Below are 21118 nucleotides of genomic sequence, written 5' to 3'. Positions count from 1 at the left end.
TTATTGAGACATGGATTTGACACTATGGAGGCAATTTCGATGATTGAGTCAGAAGATATGCCAACTTTCAACATCCCGTTAGGCCAGCAAAAAGTTTTGCTTAGAGCGTTGCAGAAAACTTTCAAGACCGGTCGAGACGAAAATGGTGGAAATATTAATGGGGCGTCAATGCGCAACACACGTGAAATCGGAGGCGGAGTCACCACAAGAGAGATTGGAGGCGGGGTTTACAATAAAGATGGCGACAGTAGTACTTCCGTAAACATCCAAGATGGCGGCAGAAGCACTTCCGTAAACATTCAAGATGGCGGCTTCCATGCGAACATTCCTAGAGCGGACGATACATATATCCAGGAAATTATGAAAATGATGGCAGTGCAAAAGGACAATAATGGACATTCAATCAATGATTTTAATGCTAAATCCTCTCATTCTCAAGGTAGAGACAATAATTTGCTTATCAATGACATTTTTTCATGGAAAGATCCGCAAATATTTTTAAAATCTGCTAGCTTTGATCCTAATGTAAATTATTTTGATATCACTGAATTTTTACCTAATACCTTAGGAGAACTGACAGAGTCAGAAGAAAAATTAGTTTCAGAATCATCAGGTGGCAAACTTGTGTTTAAGTCAGGGCCAGCCAAGCCCAAATTAGAAACTTTAACTGTAACACAATGGTCCATGGAAAATTTGTCCATTATGCATAAGTTGTTAGCTGTAGGGGACCTTGCCTCATCACAAGTTATGGACTATTTGTCATACACCATGCGTGTTTACCTCTTCCTTTCTAGCTGCGAGTTGGTGTCTGTCTTGTTTTTTGATCGGGAATATCGGCGTCTGCAAAAACAACACCAGTTCAGATGGGGTACTGACATTCCACATCTCCATTCTGTGTTTTTGAGGCCAAAGTTTTTGCAGGGTCAGTATTCCCGCACTACACCTCAGACTCAAGGCTCGAAAGGAGTGAGCAATAAGCAACATTTAATCACATATGCTTCTCATGCACCAGGTGGTAAGATGATTTGTAAGAAATTTAATAGTCGCAAGGGCTGCTTTATGTCTCACTGTAAATTTGAACATGTATGTGCTATTCCTGCATGTGCTGATAAACATCCAGCTTTTCAGCATACAAAAAACTAAGAACAATGGTGAAGCCTTCGCGTGTACTTGATCTGTCTGCATGGACAGAAGAACTGGTTGATGACTTTGATAAAGAATTTTTGTTGTTTGGCATTGAACATGGGTTCGACATTGTCATGAATGTTCCCATACCAAAAGATATACGCTCAAAAAATCACCCTTCAGCAAAACCCGGTAGCCCCTTCTATAAACAGGCCCATCAGCAGATCCTAACAGAAATTGAAAATGGAAACTATGTTTTTGTAAATACCCCTCCTAAAATAATTAGTCCGCTTGGAGTGATTCCAAAACCTGACGGTGGAGTTCGAATCATTCATGACTGTAGTAGACCAATGGGTTCTGCAGTGAATGATTTTGCAGGTGAATTTGACAAACAAAGGTTCCAAACAGTAGATGATGCTTGCAAGTTAGTTTCAAAAAATTTTTATATGGCTAAAGTGGACCTAAAGGCTGCATATAGGTCTGTTAGAATAAGTAAACAAAGTCAAAAGGTTACTGGGCTTAAATGGGCATTTCCTGATGGTCATGAATACACATTTATTGATAAAAAATTCCCTTTTGGGTCAAAATTGGCACCAGGCATTTTTCATAGATTGTCCCAAGCTGTTCGAAGAATGATGTCACGCAGAGGTTTCACCATTGTAGCATATTTAGATGATTTCTTTATTTGCGAGAGGACAAAAAAGCGTTGTGCTCAGGCATTAGCAGTATTAATTGCATTGTTGCGAAAATTAGGTTTTTGTATAAGCTGGTCTAAAGTTACAGACCCATGTCAAAAAATTGTATTTTTGGGGGTTGAGATAGATTCTACCACTTTAGAGACTAGGCTGCCTATATCAAAATTAACTGATTTAAAATCAGAACTTGCTGAATTTTTATTGCGTAAGCATGCTTCGAAAAAGCAATTGCAATCCCTGGCGGGGAAGCTTAATTGGGCGTCTGCAGTGGTTCGAGGCGGGAGAGTTTTTCTCCGTAGAATCATAAATGGCATAATGCGCTTAAAGCAGGATTGGCATAAATTGCGTATGTCAGGTGAAATATTACAAGATATAAAATGGTGGCATGACTTTATGAGGACTTTTAATGGGAAGTCCTTTTTCTTGGCAAAGGTTCCTATCACTTCAGTAGTGACTGATGCTTGTAAATCAGGTGCAGGGGGTTTCTACCACAGTGATTGGTTTTATGTTAACTGGGTTGAAGATTACCCCTTTGCAACACAGCTACACATTAATGAGTTAGAGGCGTTTTCGGTGGCGTTGGCAGTAAAGCGATGGGCCCAAAATTGGCGTGGCAAGCGTATTATAGTTTACTGTGATAATGCGGCTACAGTAAGCTGCATCAATAAATGAACATCAAAAAATTCAAGTTTGATGTCATTTTTGCGCGAGTTGTTTTGGTTGTCAGCAACATACAACTTTCATTTAATAGCTAAGCATGTGCCAGGCAAAGAAAATATACTTGCAGATCACATTTCGCGGTTACATGATTTAACTTACTGTGAAAAATTTTTGCGGTTTTATGTTCAACCACCATTGCTTGTACGCGATCTGGTTAAGCACATGTCTAGTAACGCCCTTCGTTTTCTTTTATTTAGGCTCACTGGCATCCAAGGAGATGACAACACTGGATAGTATTGTGGCAAAATTTAGAAATCATACTTATGCTGAGTCTACCAAAAAGACGTATCAGAACTATTTAAAATCCTATATGGAATTCTGTAGAAGAATTAACATTGCCCTTGTTCCTTTGAGTCCTTTGAACTTAGCAAGATATGTAGCCTATTTGTCTGCGAGACTACAGTTTAACTCCATAAATAATTACTTGTCAATTATCCGTTTGTTACATTTAGAAGCAGGGATTACGTCTCCATTGGAGTCATTTTTTATGGATTCGGTACTAAAAGGTGCTAAGCGTGTATTAGGATGCACAGTTCATAGCAAATTGCCTTTAACGCCGAAGATTTTAAATGAAATATTCACTTTGTTGTCATTAAGCAGTAGTAAGGACTTATGCTTTTGGGCAGCCTGCTTAGTTGCCTTCTTTTCCTTTTTAAGAAAGTCAAATTTATTTGCTCCGTCTCTTTCAGCTTTTGATCCTGTGCGACAGTTATCTCGAGAAGATATCACTTTTCATGCAGAGGGTGTCCGATTAAGAGTAGTGAAAACCAAAACCATTCAATTTTCAGAGCGTGTGTTAGAAATCCCACTTCCAAGAGTGAACAACTCTCATTTATGTCCCTCTAAGGCTCTCCTTCTTAATTTCAAGCAGGTACCAGCCATAAGCTCCCCATCACCGGTCTTCTTGTACTTAGTGCAGGGCAAGGTAACACCTCTTACCTATGCCACCTTTGTAAAAATGCTAAAACATAACTTATCATTGTTAAATTATGACAGCACCAAATATTCGGGACATAGTTTTCGTAGAGGGGGAGCTTCCTTTGCCTTAGAATGTGGGATACCAGCTGATCATATTCAGTCTCAGGGTGATTGGAAATCAGATGCATATAAGTTATACTTGGATCCTTCCTTTGCTCATCGACAGAAAGTCATGAATAAATTTGCTGCGGCCCTTGGGAAATAAATAACTATACTTACCTACCCCTACTGGTTCCACTTTACATGTTTGGGAAGTTTGGAATACCACAGATTGTTCATTAATTAATTTGTGTATTGTTTGAAAACTGTACTGTTGTTTGTGGTTTTATTAATATGAAAACTATAAGCATTAAACTGTGGTTCTTTTCCCAAACATGTGTTTGTTTTACTTAAGTACCCAACTGGATTCACTGGTTTCTAGACTGCATTCCGAACAGAGTAGGTCAGATGCTATTCTGCATCCGTTCTGAATCTGGTCTAGATTCCAACACATTACACTGTCAGTTAAGGGGGGGAGGGGGGCTTATTTCTGAATGCTGTAGATTAATGTGGTATTTTTATATAAATAAAAATTGAGTATTAATACACAGTATAGTGAAATGCAATTCATCCTTGTGATTGCATTGCCTCTTATCAACAACATATTAAGTTACTTCATATCAGGATACAGTCATTTATGGAAATGAGTGTATCCTTAGCTTTGTATGTCATTGTAAACTTTTAACCAATGAGAAGATTGGGTTTTCCTAGTTGCTGCTGTTGAAATCTCGTTCCCTAATTGTGTAGTGAGATTTAGTTAGAGAACCAATCAGAATAGGGCGCTCATTTCAAAATGTCCAATCAGATAGTTAATTAATTACTGTTGGTTCTTTGTTCTAACAATTGCGCGTCTTCATAGGCATTCAAGCTAATTCAGTTGCATGAAGCAGAAGCATTATATTTTTGCAGTTGGAAATTTTTAAATCCCATCCTCACCCACCCTTTAAAGGGCTTGATATTTGTTTTATTATTATTGTATCAATTTATTTTGTGTATATAAATATGTTTAGAGTAGTTTGACTTACAAGAACACACAGTTTTGTATTCATAATATGTTAGTTTTTATATGGAATACCACAGATTGTTCATTAATTAATTTGTGTATTGTTTGAAAACTGTACTGTTGTTTGTGGTTTTATTAATATGAAAACTATAAGCATTAAACTGTGGTTCTTTTCCCAAACATGTGTTTGTTTTACTTAAGTACCCAACTGGATTCACTGGTTTCTAGACTGCATTCCGAACAGAGTAGGTCAGATGCTATTCTGCATCCGTTCTGAATCTGGGGCTTATTTCTGAATGCTGTAGATTAATGTATTGATTTTTGATAAGGTCAGTTTATGGGGAACCACTAGTGGTAGGTCAATAATATTTGGTATGCAGTTGTATTAGCATTGGTAAATCTCATTTCTGTGGAGATTGTTTGGCCCTGGCCACTGAGCCTTCAATTATGGTTCATTAACTTTGAATATTTTGCATAGTTTACACATTAAAGTATTGTTATTTTAATTTCTACATTTGCATTTTACTATCAAAATAACAAAAAGGTGAGACATATCTCTGTGTTAACAGTTTATTAAACTATGTTTTAGGGTTGATATATATTAGAAATTTAGAAAGGTTAGTCTTAAATTTAGAGATCATGCAAACACATTTTTCTATTTTTAGGTTATATTCAGGCAAACTTCACTCAGACTTTTGATTTGACGTACAATGCAGTTTCCAATATAACAGAAAATTGTACATCTGATTACCACAGTGCAATTCAGGCTTTAATTCCTTCACCTCTGGCAAATATCAGGAATGCATGTACTGCATCATTTCCATCTATGGTGGTGGAATTATCTATAGCTTCCTCATCTGTTAATACAACTAGTGATGAGGTATTTAATATCAGTCCTGAGGTGGGAATGTTATAATATAGTGTTATTAACTATAACAGGGCCAATACAGAAATAGCCAGTTCATAACACTTTTATTAAATGATTTTAATTCTTTTAATTGGAATAAACTGAGAAACTTACCATGAAAAAGATACAGAATTTCATATCTGAACTAGTCTTTTGACTTTTCCCATTCACGTCCATGAATTTTTTGTCAACATTGTCAGATGAAATTTCTGATTTCTCGTCCAAGTACTTAATATTATGCTATTACAATTCATTTTATCTAGCAAATATAAAGTAGCTGGGAAGAATAATTCAGATAGTTTAACTATTCTTACTCTTGGATTGTCTGCGTTCTGATGATTGATCGGCGGAAATGAAACAGTGTCAATAATCAAAAGTGGTACTCGATAAAGGCTTTGAAATATTTCTGTTTCAAGACTTCAAGACGTTACAAAACACTTAACATCATTTAAACTTTTTATTTTATGATTTTAAGTTAAAAAATATAATACAAATGTTTTTTATGCATAACGATACGTCCAAACATAAGTAAGGTGTAAGAAAATTGAAACCGGAAGTGAATGTTCCATATTAGCCCATGGGCCTTTACGGCTTATTTTTTGTATTGGCCCTGTCCGAAAAGCAATATCAAGTCTTGATTTATATCGACAGGGGAACGTCATCAGTATTGCACATGCTGATTTATCCGTATTAGGGCTGATTTGCTCATATCATTTAATAACATTATTTTTTTCATGGGGAGTAAACGTGAACCAGGCAGTAATCCAAAAATGCAAGCCAATCAAAATAGGCATGAAGTGTCAACGTACGACCTTCAATAATTGATCAAGTGCCAACATAGCATGACAAATTCTAATTGCTCTTGAGTTTATCCAAGTTTGGGAAGTTACTCTTGTTATATTAAAATCTGAATACATCTTTTTCATTTGAAAGATTATTATGTAGCAAAATATTTAGTCAAAGTCTTCTGAAATTGGAGAAACGAGTGTATAGGTTTTTTATGCCACCACCGCAGCGGAGGGAGCAATAAGTTTTACCCTTGTCTGTACATCCCAAAATTAGTTTCCGTTCTCTGACTTTAGTTTCCCTCAACCAAATGTTATGAAACTTATACACAATGCTTATTACCACCAAACACAGATCAAGTATGAATATGGGTGGCATTGCTTTTGTTATGTCCCTTTATAAATGGAAAAATTGGAAAATTTGCTTTTCCGTATTCTAACTTTACCTTGCCACAATCAAATGATCTGAAACTTACATAAAATGCTTATTACCACCAAACACAGATCAGGATATATACATATGAATATAGGTGGCGTAACTTTTGCTGTTCTCAAGTTATGTCCCTTTATAAATGAAAAAATTAGCAAATTTGCAGTTTCGGCATTCTAACTTTACTTTGCCACAACCAAATGTTATAAAACTATACACAATGCTTATTACCACCAAACACAAATCAAGTTCGAATTTTGGTGGCGTCACTTTCATTGTTCTTGTGTTATGCACCTTAATTATTGAAAAATTGCAAACTTTGCTTCTTTTGCTTCTTTTGCACACTCAGCATTCACTAACAAATGTCATTAAGTTACAAGGAAAACAAAATGTCAATAGGTTAGAATTAGTACTTTGATTCTTGCAAATTTACAAGTGGGGGCATCTGTTTCCCATGGACACATTCTTTTTATTTTTAATCAGGTAAGCTTTAGTACTTCAAAATAGGTATCAATTCTTGCTATGTATATATTGAAATGACAGTTTATCTACTAACTCTTTTTCATTTTTCCTGCAAACTATTGCCATATAGTGGGATATTTTCTTGTGTGTAAAATTTTGTGGTGTCTTTGCTCGAATGTACTGTTTAAGTCTTGCTGTATTTTATATTTCGCTCCACTCTGCAATATATATAAAATTTCAGAAATTATGCTCCCATTTTCAAAAATAAGGGATTCACCCTTGGATATTACCACAGCAGACAAAAATGAGGGTGACCTGTCAAGAAAGCCTGGTAAAAGGTTTTCGCTTATTAGAGGTAACCTTTATTGCAGGTTTGATTCATAAGTAACTATTATTTTAGTAAGATTGAGTTAAGTTATCTGAAGAAATTGTGTAATTTGAATTTGCAAGATACATTTCAGACAGTGATCAAGTTTACTATGGCCATAGGACCAGCAGGTTTCACAACAGATCAGTATAAGATGTGTGCAAACCTTACTGAGGTTCACTTGATTAATTCTTCTATCAGTACCATTAGGGATTTGTCAGAATGTTCAAATATCAGTGCTGATTGGAATTCACTAAGTTTCACTCAAATATCTATTTGTAATGGCAGTAGAAAGTATGCTGATATTGACGGGAAGAACTTTTGCAGTAAGTTTGTCAATATAAAATGCCAATAAAGAGGAATTACATGAAAACAGAAAAAATGGAGCAAAAATTACATATATATTTTGATTGGAAATTTATAAGATATCACTAACATATTGAAAATTCTGATGTTAAAAGCATTGTATAAATATAAGATGCTTATTTTTTGCTGTTTCTGAATCATGAACATTTTTTATAGCTATAAAGTCACGCTTCCTAAAATTTGCTTCTATATAGCATATAGTGAATATTTTGTTAAATTTCATTGAGAGTTATAGGTGTAATACCACCAAATCATAGTACGTCACATCCGGTTGCATACGAAAAAGGGTAGAAAATATTCCTTTGAATTTGACAGTTGTAGGAAATTAATCCTACATTTCATTGCAGTAAAAAATTCATAAACACATAATTCAAAGCACCATTCTTTTTTTATTTGGTGTTTCTATAGAATATTTTGGAAACTTGAGGTTACATGGTTACTAAAGCTTGTACACAGGAAAAAATGGGATGAAAATTTTATTGGTTAACTTCCAGTGATGGTTATTATCTTATATGCAGTGAAATGTTATATGAAAATTTATCTGTAGTATGGGACAAGATAAAACTTTACTCAAGCCAAGTATTTCTTCATTTGAAAAAAAAAATATTGCACAATTTATTGAAAAGTGCAAATTTAACAAAGACTAATAGGGAAAAACAATGGTGGTCTTACTCCTATAATGATATTGTGACCTTTCATAGAGCTAATTGCCAAAAAAAATCGGTGTATGATGAGATTTTTGTGTATGGTAATGTATTTCGATGGACTAGACACTTTTACTTAATCACAATAACAATAGCTAAAGACAATTTATATTGCACAAAGTCAGATCGCTTTTAGAATTTAATTGTATGAATTGGATAAACTATTAACTCAATTCTGGGAGTTACCTGGTATAGATACGTATTTATAGGCTATAGTGTTAACCATGATGGCAAGATGGTAATTTGCAAAGTCGAAGTTGTTAACCACTTGTTTTCAATGAAATATTTACCGCTAATTTTTTTCAACATTAATTGTTAATGATTAATGAATCAATGTTACCTTTTTTTATCATAATGTTAATATCTCACTATGTGAAAAGGGACAGATATATTTTGCAAAATAGAATCAATGTTCGATGTATTTTGTCTGTTTCAGAAGGTTAACCTTACCTTGAACTCATTTTCATGATTCATTGACCAATGTTAAGTTCTCAAGATACATATAATAACACTTTAATTTTTGATACTGTCAATATACTGTTTAGTCATAATCTAATAAGTAGAACAAGAATATGAGACATTTGTATGTGTCCACTCTTTTTTTCAGTGGCCTGTCCAGAGGGAACCTATATAACAGACCAAGACACTTGTGATTTGTGTCCTGTGGGAACCTATAATAGTTTGACTGAAGTTTCTACATGTATTAGCTGTCCTAATGGTACTACTTCATACACTAAAGGAAATGTTTTTCCTGGATCTTGTACAGGTATGCCTTTATATATTTTTCTACAGTCTTGAAGGTCATTGTGTATTTCAATTTCATTACAATATGTTTGTTTTTTATTGTCATTTTGTAACATTTTGGAATGGTTGTTTCAAACCTACAATGACAATGTACAAATTTACAAATGTACAAAGTTGATGGAACCATCCACATTGAGTTTTTTTGTCTGTAATAATCCGTGGGACAATCGGACCAGCTCAAACATGAAATAGCCAGACCTGGTTAAATTTTGGTGGACAGGTCCGACAGTTTTCGTCAAGTCTGCCAGTATAGTATTGGTAATATCAGTTTCATCCTTTTGCCAAACCCTTCAAAGATTCTAGGCTTCTAATTTGGTACGTCTGATGGGGGTTTCAAGTACATAAGACTCATCAATGGATATGACTTTGAAGAGCATCGAAAACCAAAAATTCTCAAAAGTTGTACCAATACGGCTTTGGCTTTCTTTGCCAAGTCCGCCTTCTTTTGATTTTAAAATGTCAGAACATTTATCCTACAACCTTTGATCAAGTAATTGTTTGGTCATCACCTGTACTTTATTGCTTATAACTGTCTTTCCTGTTTTGGTCAATATAGCGTATGACAATGACAATCCTCACTAGTGAAATAACTGTTCTCAGCAAATGATTGGTCAAAATTTAATTATGATGTCAAATTTTCTTGGTTTTCTTCTGAATTTCCTATTGTGACGTCATGAAAAAAAGGCGACCATGCCTGATGACGTCACAATGACATATTTGGTCAGCAGTTGGACAGTGATGAGTTGTAATGTGTATTTTGGATCTGTCCGGCACCTACTTCCTGTTTGTCTACTATAGATAGAAATATCCTCTTTATTGAACAAGTTATAGTTTGAGTAAAAACCATTCAATCTTATTTAAGGATGTAGACCTCTGAGGAGCCAAAAATTTATAGAATTAAACTTTTTTTTCTTAACCTGATTATTGGGTCTATATGACTAAAAAAATAATTGGTGAAGAAAATATCATATGGTGATGCACTTCCTTTTTTGCTATGGCCATTTAAAAGTATCCAATACTGATGATTTTCACATTTTTCATCAATTTTTACCCATTTTTGGGCTATTATCATGAAAAAAATCAGTTTCACAATGAAACTTTTTTTCATACTTTCAATAAAGATGAAGTGGACCAATCTGAATAAATTTAACTTAAAAAAACTATAGGTAGGTGTTAATATAAGAAAGTTTTATAAAATTTTGTTTGCTTTTTCGTGTCAAATTTACCATGCTGTCAATTTTGTAAATTTGGGATTTTTCTCTTTTTTTAGAACAAAAAGCATATTATTTCAACTTCTTTGTGATAAATGATTGAAAAAATACATATCTAAGAAATTTTAAAAGAAAGAATTGATATGGGATGTACATGTTTCTGATAAAATCATTTCTTGTACCCTCACCCAATTTCCCAACATTTTGGCTAATGAGACTGACTTGATTGGTAATAAAATTTTCACAGAGTTAAGTTTGATTATAATATTTTTCAAATTTTCCACTTGTATCATATGTTTTTGAAATAATTCCAGAACGAGATTTCAACAAGACTGAAACTTTAGAAGAATACATCCTTAAGCATTTCAAGATAAATGTTCCCCCACATTTTTAAATCTGGATTAAATATTTCCACCTCATTTCTGCTATGACCATCAATAAAACTTTGTTTCCTTAGTGACTTGCCAAGTTTTTTCAGCCAAAAATTTTTTAAAGGATTTGAAGAAATTAAATAACTTGAGATGTTGCAGATAAAAAATATTGGAAAAAAAGCTCATAATTTCATTTGATATGACAAATTTGCAAATACTTTTTTTTTATCATATTAAATGTAGACAACTCAAGATATTTATAAGATAAAATGCAATATCTTGGCTGAAACAATTTATCCAAGTTTGATCAATGTTTCAGTGGATATTCCATATCTTACTTCTAAGATGTTCAATAATTTTACTCTTATTTCAATGTGAATATAGCCTCAGAAACATCACAAATATGCCTGCATTTTACAAAATTGGTAACGACTTAAATTGATTGTAAGCCATGAACAATTCAGTATACTTACCTTCTTTTTTAGTTGTAAGACTTATTGTGAAAGGCAGGCCATTTCATGGGTAATATATTTCTTAAATGACTAAAGAACGCTGTTTAATTATTATACCCCATGCAACGAGTTGCGGAGGGTATAATTTTTTTGACCCGTCCGTCTGTCCGTCCGTCCGTCTGTCCGTCAGTCAGTCTGTCAGTCCGTCAGTCCTGTTTCTTGTCATTGCAACTCCTCTCAAACCACACAACAGAATTTCACGAAACCTTTTTAGATAATAAGGACATACTATGTAGTTGTGTTTATCGACAGGAAATTACGATTCAATTCTTTTTCTAGGAGTTACGCCCCTTTGAACTTATTTACTTTAATGTACTACTGCAACAGTTTGTCATCGCAACTCCTCTCAAACCACACAACAGAATTTCATGAAACCTTTTCAGATGATAAGGACATACTATGTAGATGTGCATATCGACAGGAAATTACGATTCAATTTTTTTTCCAGGAGTTACGCCCCTTTGAACTTATTTGCCCAATATACTACTGCAACCTTTTGTCATCGCAACTCCTCTCAAACCACACAACAGAATTTCATGAAACCTTTTCAGATAATAAGGACATACTATGTAGTTGTGCATATCGACAGGAAATTACGATTCAATTCTTTTTCTAGGAGTAAGGCCCTTTGAACTTATTTACTTTAATGTACTACTGCAACAGTTTGTCATCGCAACTCCTCTCAAACCACACAACAGAATTTCATGAAACCTTTTCAGATAATAAGGTCATACTACGTAGATGTGCATATCGACAGGAAATTACGATTCAATTTTTTTTCCAGGAGTTACGCCCCTTTGAACTTATTTGCCCAATATACTACTGCAACCTTTTGTCATCGCAGCTCCTCTCAAACCACACAACAGAATTTCATGAAACTGTGTAGATAATAAGGACATACTATGTAGATGTGCATATTGACAGGAAATTATGATTTCTGATACAATTTTTTTTTCTTACACTTATTTTATTTCTCTAATGACAATGTGGGGACGTGGGGTATGTGAGCGCGCTCACTAAGGTTCTTTAATTATCTCATTATTTATTTCCAGTTTTATCCTGTAGTTCTGGACACTATTCCTCCAGTGGATTTCCACCATGTATACCATGTCCATTAGACACATATTTTGTTGACAGTCAAACTTGTGAAAAATGTCCAATTAACACAGAAACAGAGATACGTGGTGCTGTTAACCAAACACAGTGTAAAAGTATGTTTATTTTAGATCAAATGAACCATTTTAAGTACAGTGCTTTATCATGGCAATGTCAGCTTTTGTTGTCACAATTCAAGGAACAAGGCCAAAGTTTTTTTTATCATGATCTAAAGCAAGGTCTAGAATTTATTGGTGCAATTTTAGTCTTTTTCAAAGTTTGATATTCAAATTTCATCTTCAAGCAAACTAGACTGCATTTCAAGGTCCATTCGACCTGTTTCTTGATCAGTTTCCAACAATTCTGCAATGTTGTCAATGGTAAACCAACTTTTGGAATAAGAATCAGTAATCCAGAAGACAAAACACTATGGAATAAGTCTGTTGCAAGGACACATGCATGGATGAGAAAAGAGGTACATGTATATGATCATCAAACACTGAAGACTAAAATTGTTGAGGGTATGAACTTTCATTGAAAGATTGATTGATTGCTCAATATCCTCATTAATGAGTGTGATCAGGGGAACCTGAAGGAAAATGATATCCTAATTTTAAATAATCCAAAACTTTTTTTTAATTGTTATCTACTTAAATATGATATGATTTTTCTATTTTCAAATATATTTCTATTAGATAGTAAAGTTAGAAAAGCTTGTAGAAAAATCTAATATATGTGTCATATTGAAGTTCTTGGATAATGTAAAAAACCTATCACAAATCTTGGTATGAGAAAGGAAACTACTGTTAAAAGGCTTGTATAGTCCGTGGTTTTATTCTCCAAAATTGAACCTGCAGACAGGGGTGCGGACTTTAGGGTACAATGAGCAAGAAATACCCAAGAGAAAATAAATCTGGGATCCCACTGGAATTCCAACCCTGATGGGATTCCAATTGGAATCCCACCTGATTCCACTGGGATAAAATTTCGGGATTCCCATGTTAATCCCGGTGGAAATATACTGGGATCCCACTGGGATATTGTGGGATTTTGATTGGAATGTACTGGGATTCCTGGAAAAAAATCGGGATCCTGAAATAAATCCCAGTGGAAATATACTGGGATATTGTGGGATTTTGATTGGAATATACTGGGATTCCTGGAAAAAAAGGGAGGATCCCGAAATAAATCCCAACAGGATATACTGGAATTCCATGCACGTACTTTACTTCACTGGGATGCCTGGTTTATTTATTTATTACCCTTGCGTAAGTTGCGAAAGGATACATGATGTAAAGTTCTCCTCCTTTCTGTAAATAAATTTGCTGTCTCTGTACTTCCAACTAGTATTGCTGAGTAAAGGTAACTGGATCTGCATGCAATCTGTTTACTATCAAAATTTGCAGCTCCATTTAATTAAATCATTAAATCCCCTAAAAGTATAAAAAAAATCCACAAAGAATCAATTGTTCAAGACGTTTTGAAGCGATAAATAAACTAGAAATATTATTGCATGTTTATACAGTAGATTGGAAGCCATTAGGAATCAAATTAATTACCCTCCCCCTTTTTTATCCCCTGAAGATAAACAACTAGCGACTTATTATTTTCACCAAATAATCATTCACACAACTCAATTAATTATAAAAATAAATCAAGGGTGTCGCATAAAATAATTTATTACTAGCCAGTTTTTAAATATAAGAAAAAAACAACATTAATTTAATCGGCATAGGCTGCATGCGGATGAACTAGTGGCAGCGTTATCTAGGACGGTATTTTCTAGGGTCGGACTGTTCAGTACAATTACAAAAAAAAACACATGGTCATGACTTGTTTACATTTTACATAAGTTGAGAAACCAACGTGTTACGATGTCAATCATTGGCCTATCATTGATATATGCCGGACAATAATTAATAGAACACTTATGTGAACTTGGAGAAAATCAGAAACGCCCTAACTTGTCTGGCAAAACAGCCGTTGACGTTTTTCGGACGCCCTACCATTTATATCGCGAAAATCTCAGCATTTTTCTGACTTAGAAATACTAAGTCCAATAAATTATGACGTCTTGAAAGGCTATTATATTTTTTTCTTTGACGCCTTACATCGTCGCAGGAAGGCGTCAAAGCAAAAATTTAAAATAGCCTTCCAAGACGTCATAATTATTTGGACTAAGAAATACCTGGGACTATTATACTAACTATAATAGTCCCAGGAAATACTGTCAAACTGAAATTCGTAATTCATCCATGAACAAGAAGTTCAGCTACATGTAGCTGTGTAAACTGTCAAATTAAGTGACCCATTAAGTGATTGGCTTCACCTGACAGCTTTGGTGTCATACACATTGTTAATTAACACCAATAACCTTTGCTTTATGTCATAAATAATTGTGTATTTCAAAAATGTTTGACAAAAAAGGAAGGCGTCCCAGAAAACAATTAAAATACTAGCCTTGCCAGGCGTCATAATTATTTGGACTACTTACATGGCTGTAAATGGATAAAAAAACATATTTGTTAAAACAACCATGCTATTTGAATAGATCCATATGCGTTTTCAGATTCAGCACTCAACAACTTCCTGTTTACCAAACACTTGCATATTTTACAACACAAAATTCTGGTTTATGTTTTCCCGTTTCAACTAGAATGGGATCCTGGCTTCAGACAGTTATCCCAAATGGGATCCCAGTTTCAGATATTTATCCCGTTTCAACTAGAATGAGATCCCGGCTTCAGACAGTTATCCCGAATGGGATCCCAGTTTCAGATATTTATCCCGAATGGGATCCCGACTTCAGATGCTTATCCCGGCTTATCCCGCCAATTTCACCGGGATTTCATAGGGATCCCGATGGATCCCGTTTTCATTTTCTCTTGGGTAAGAAAGAAGAAAAAATTTGATACCCCTTACGATGTATAAACTACAAAACTTAATCGGTTATTATTCATTCCGTTTTGGTGTTTCATACTGACATATATTAAACATTGTTTTACAAAAGGATGGAACTGTTTTACTTTCAAAGTCGTATTATAGTGATATCTATTTAGTACAGATTTCGACTCACCATTTTAATTTTCTTTTTCACGTGCTATTCAAACTTCCGGTTTAAACGTACACAATCTTCTAAATTGTTTTTTGAGTAATTTTTACTTACCGTATAGCGGGTTATTTTGGCGGGTGTAAAATTTAGCGATTTAGGGGCAACAAAGTATATGAAAAATTTTGGCGGTTTTTATTTTGGCGGATTCTTAAATCCCAATTAAATATTTTGACGGATACTGAAATGCTTGCAGTTAAAAAGCAGACAAACAAGTGTTAAATGATTGTTTTACCTTCATGACTACTTATTTATTGATTATATTTTGATACAGTTAATCAATAGAATACCGGTACTTAGATATTTGTCACTGGTGTACAAACATCTTGTAAATGTTATGGTTGATTAGTTACGAAATTTACCGGACCTTTGATGTACTAATTAGGTTATTAAATTATCAAAAGTGACTTGCAACTCTTACATAATTTGACAATAATTAATAAGGGTAAATACCTGACAGAGTACCTTACACTCTTATATTATTTTACACTATTAAACTAATTAACACCTGACAGCCATTTTATAAGATATATGTGAATAATGGCCTTTGGCATTTATGTCGTTTAAACGAATATAAACCGTTATTGGCCCCGTCGACCGGGAAAAAAAAATAGATTGTTTACAAAACGCTTTAGCTATTAGAAAGAACCGAATGTATGCATACATTTTCGCGATTTTCCCTCGTCCGCCAAAATAAGCGAAAATAAACACCCCGCGAAAAATAACCCGCTATACGGTATTTTAACAATCGTGAAGTGTTTTAGAATCATTTACAAGCAGTTTCAACTTCTGTTTGACGATGGAAAACGGGTTTTTCCATGAAAATACCGCAAACGACCACACACGATTTGAAATTACCGGAGTTTCATTAGACATTTTCTAACAGCTACAAAAAGTTTTTTTACCTGAAATTTCGTGGGGAGAAGGGGGTGGGGATAATGTACCAATGCTAACTATACAAGCCCGATTACGGTAGTAACTTTCACCAGTTTAAGGTCCAATATGAATAGAGATTTTGGGGTATAAGGTAAGAAACAGCAACTCAATGACGGTTGTAACTACAAGTCCAGTATGAAGATACTAAGTGGCTCACAATAATATTATTAGATACCTGAGTATTCCACCAAATGTAGGTCACCCTGACATCATTTAATCAATTTGTGTCTTGCCTTGATAGAATCAAAAAGGTAGACTTAGATATACTGTTTCCGGCATCGGAGGCTGTGTCCACAATTTGTTAATAGGTCAGTTCAGTTTAAGGAGAACCACTAATGGTAAATCAATGTTATTTGGTATGCAGTTGTATAAGCATTGGCATATCTAATTTCCATGGAGATTATTTGACCCTGCCCCCTCAGTTATGCATGGTCTATTGACTGAAACTTTTTGTCTAGTTTACATGATGAAGTTTGTGATTATGTCAGTATAAGGGAAACCACTTATGATAAGTCAATGATATTTAGTATGCAGTTTAAGCATTGGCACATACTCTCATTTTCATGGATATTATATCTCATCACCTCAGGGGCCTCAGTGGCCGAGTAGTCTTAAGTAGTCCAACTACTGTATAGCTAGCCCATAAACACTGAGGTTGTGAGTTGGAATTCAACAGGTGGCAGGTGTGTTCAACTCCAATCTTAATGGAATAGGATAGTCAGTTTTCCCACCAAAGGTCTGTGGTTCCCACCAATAAAAACTGACTGCCACAAAATAGTGCAATAGTGCTGAAAGTGGCTTTAACACCAATTAATCAATCAATATTTGGCCTCCCATTTACAATAAGTCGTCATAACTTCCTTCTCATGCTGGAATGACTGTGGTTTGGTTTTTGGTTTTAAGTATGTTTCTAGATTTTAAATGAGTTACATTAATTTCATTCAGAGTCCCCATTATTTACTTCATTATTCATTGACTAGTTAAGCTTTACAGTTTATTTCAAGTTGTTCCACTACCATCTAGTTTTTTACCTAAAATGCTTCTTTTATTATTGATTCACTTTAAGTTGAGCAAACAACCATCACATGACCAAAGAAAAAAAAAGAAAATTGATACTCATCACTTTATTTATCTTTGGTTTTTTATTTGCTTTTATTTCAGGTAAATGTCCAGCTGGACAGTACAATATCTTTGGTAATGAACCAAATTGTCGCCCTTGTCCATTACATTACTACCAACCATCAGAGGGCGCTATTGGTTGTCTGGAGTGTGCTAATGATAAGATAACTCTAAGCAATGGTACAGACAATTCCTCTGATTGTCTTGATGCAGGTAAGGTCAACATTCAGAGTCTACCGGAAACATCTGATTGTTTTGATGCAGGTAAGGTCAACATTCAGAGTCTACCGGAAACATCTGATTGTTTTGATGCAGGTAAGGTCAACATTCAGAGTCTACCGGAAACATCTGATTGTCTTGATGCAGGTAAGGTCAACATTCAGAGTCTACCGGAAACATCTGATTGTCTTGATGCAGGTAAGGTCAACATTCAGAGTTGACTGGAAACTTTACAAACCATGAAATTGTATTCACAATGAATTTCAAGGATGACACATGTATATGACAGCATATGAAATGATAAGATGCCATAATGTGACTGTTTAAAATATTTCAAATACAAAAAAATCTGGAGCCACAGTATTTATCTCAGCACAAAATGGATGAATATTTTAGCAATTTCAATAATTTTAACACAATATTCCATTATTGCCACAATGAAGTCCCCTTGTTTAGGTAGCATGCCTTATAGATATCCAAAATGTTAAGGACCATATATAATATTGCAACAACATGCACCTTTTTACAATTAAATTGTGAATTTGGGAATAATTTAGCTAAGGAATTGGCAAAGCTTTTTTTTGTACATATCACAGAACCAGTACCTTAAATTTGAAAAAGGAAACTGAACTACAAGAACAGGGTAGTTTGAACCACTGAGCAAATTTCCTGTAATAAAACAAGCCATTAATTAGTATAAAATAAGGAGTTGCGTTACTGTAGATTCATTTATTTTCATCGGTACAAGTTTTTGTGGAATAAGAAAAAATTGTATTTTCATGGATATTTCATTATTGGTTTTGCCAAAATCTGCAGATAAGCCTATAGAAAATTTGAACTTCCTTGAATATTTTGATTTGTGGTTCACCTATTTCAATGAAATTTACGAAAATTGGTATCTCACGAATCATAATGAATCCACTATGATTGCAAATTATCTACCAGAGACCGAATGATTTAAATGTAAGCAACTCATAGAACAATGCACGGTCTCTAACAATAAGCAAAACCCACAATGCATAGCAAGCCACAAAAGGCAAAAAATTAAAACAATTCAATCTAGGAAAACCAATGGCTTGACCTATGTACAAAACAAACATAAAAACAAATATGACATACAGTGCCTTTATAAAAATTTAAATTTAAAATCAATCTATTAATATATTCAGTAGTGTATCAAGATGTGCAGATGATTGGAATGGAAGTAATTTATTAGCTTCTGTTTTATTGAACTGAATTTAATGATTTCTTTATATTTCATATTTACAGCACCAATACTTTGTAAACCAGATGTATGTCAAAGAGGAAATTGTTCAATCAGAAATCATGACTTCTATTGCCAGTGTCCAGAAGGTATGAATTTTTTTTTTTAAGTTTTCAAGTGAAAATGCAAAGAAATGATAGAAATGTTGGTACATGTATCTTTTGAACTAACAGAGATTAAGCAAACTAAACATTTGAAAAATAGATGTATAAATTTATAGAATGCTCATATAGTCATGTGTTTTGTTAAAATATACTTTTTCACACATTTGGTCTTTTGGAAAAAATGTTGTTTTTAGACCCCTCTACATATATATATATATATATATATATATATATATACAAGTCTAAATTGAAAACAACGTTCAAACCTATGATTGCATTGGATAAAAACCGCAATTTTTATACGTGTGCATGCAAAACAAATTTCTTGTTAGAGGGGTCTAAATACAGCACAAACAACACTTTCCAAAAGACCAAAACAGTGAAAAAGTATATTTAAATTTTTATTATATATATATATATATATATATATATAAACAAGTCTAAATTGAAAACAACGTTCAAACCTATGATTACGTTGGATAAAAACCGCAATTTTTATACGTGTGCATGCAAAACAAATGTCTTGGTAGAGTGGTCTAAATACTGCACAAACAACATTTTCCAAAAGACCTAAAAAGTGAAAAAGTATATTTTAACAAAACGCATTTGACTAGCAGGTCGAACAACGGATGTTCTTAAACCCTGCTGAATGCCATGGCGATTTCCAAATAAACAGATCACCAGATGTAAAAATGGATCTTAATTTATTAATAATATACCAAACAGAAAACAATAAACTTGCGGAAAAGATGGTATACCGCAAACATAAGGTGCAAAAATTTGTACACCATATCCGGATTTCGACAATAAATGTCTCTTCAGTGATGTTAGGAATCGAAACGGTATTTGGAAGGCCATATAATTTACCTCAATTTGGGATTGAATCTTGAATTTTGAAGAGTCAAAATAGGATGAACGGATCATATAAACCCGAAGGCAAATATAATACAAGCCCAAACAAAAAAATATAAACAAGTCTAAATTGAAAACAACGTTCAAACCTATGATTACGTTGGATAAAAACCGCAATTTTTATACGTGTGCATGCAAAAAAAATGTCTTGGTAGAGTGGTCTAAATACAGCACAAACAACATTTTCCAAAAGACCAAAAAAGTGAAAAAGTATATATATATATATATATTTTTTCCAAAATTGATATAGTATTGCTCTTTAATGAAGAGGATGTACCAAAATCATTAAACTCACCCTAATTTCATAGCTTGTTAGGCAATGTCAAATAAATTTTATGGTTCTCAGACATTGACTTAAAAAAAATTGATGAGGGAGGCAGGGTATTTGATTTGTTTTTTGTCGAGCCTTCGACTTTTGTCGAAAAAGCGAGACATAGCGATCCTACATTCCGTCGGCGTCGTCGTTGTGGTCGGCGGCGTCCACAAATATTCACTCTGTGGTTAAAGTTTTTGAAATTTTAATAACTTTCTTAAACTATCCTGGATTTCTACCAAACTTTGACAGAAGCTTGTTTATAATCATAAGATAATATTCAAAAGTAAATTTTGTAAAAAAAAAAATCCATTTTTTCCGTATTTTACTTATAAATGGACTTAGTTTTTCTGCCAAGAAACATTACATTCACTCTGTGGTTAAAGTTTTTGAAATTTTAATAACTTTCTTAAACTATCCTGGATTTCTACCAAACATGGACAGAAGCTTGTTTATGATCATAAGATAGTATCCAGAAGTAAATTTTGTAAAAAAAAAATCCATTTTTTCCGTATTTTACTTATAAATGGACTTAGTTTTTCTGCCAGTTAACATTACATTCACTCAG

At 33.9% G+C, this 21118-nt stretch overlaps 2 protein-coding genes across 2 annotated transcripts in view; both read left to right on the top strand.

Moving 5' to 3' along the window:
* Positions 1 to 322: 322 nt before the first annotated feature.
* Positions 323 to 4740, top strand: LOC127708704 (uncharacterized). Its single transcript, XM_052213823.1, has 2 exons — positions 323 to 439; positions 2738 to 4740. Exons 1-2 carry the CDS (start codon positions 361 to 363, stop codon positions 3721 to 3723), a joined length of 1065 nt encoding a protein of 354 aa, XP_052069783.1. The 5' UTR covers positions 323 to 360; the 3' UTR covers positions 3724 to 4740.
* Positions 4741 to 5410: 670 nt separating this feature from the next.
* The window catches only part of LOC127709553 (uncharacterized), a 112549-nt gene continuing 96841 nt past the window's right edge, over positions 5411 to 21118 (top strand). Inside the window, exons 1-6 of the mRNA XM_052215159.1 lie at positions 5411 to 5440; positions 7606 to 7837; positions 9189 to 9347; positions 12532 to 12690; positions 17781 to 17951; positions 19227 to 19310. Coding sequence (XP_052071119.1) covers positions 7624 to 7837; positions 9189 to 9347; positions 12532 to 12690; positions 17781 to 17951; positions 19227 to 19310 — 787 coding nt within the window. The 5' untranslated portion in view covers positions 5411 to 5440; positions 7606 to 7623. The remainder of the gene's footprint in view (positions 5441 to 7605; positions 7838 to 9188; positions 9348 to 12531; positions 12691 to 17780; positions 17952 to 19226; positions 19311 to 21118) is intronic.

The sequence above is a fragment of the Mytilus californianus genome, unplaced genomic scaffold (assembly GCF_021869535.1).
Source record: "Mytilus californianus isolate M0D057914Y unplaced genomic scaffold, xbMytCali1.0.p SCAF_7, whole genome shotgun sequence".
Taxonomy (NCBI): domain Eukaryota; kingdom Metazoa; phylum Mollusca; class Bivalvia; order Mytilida; family Mytilidae; genus Mytilus; species Mytilus californianus.
Note: the sequence above shows the minus strand (reverse complement) of the source record. Positions and strands in the feature narration are given on the sequence as shown.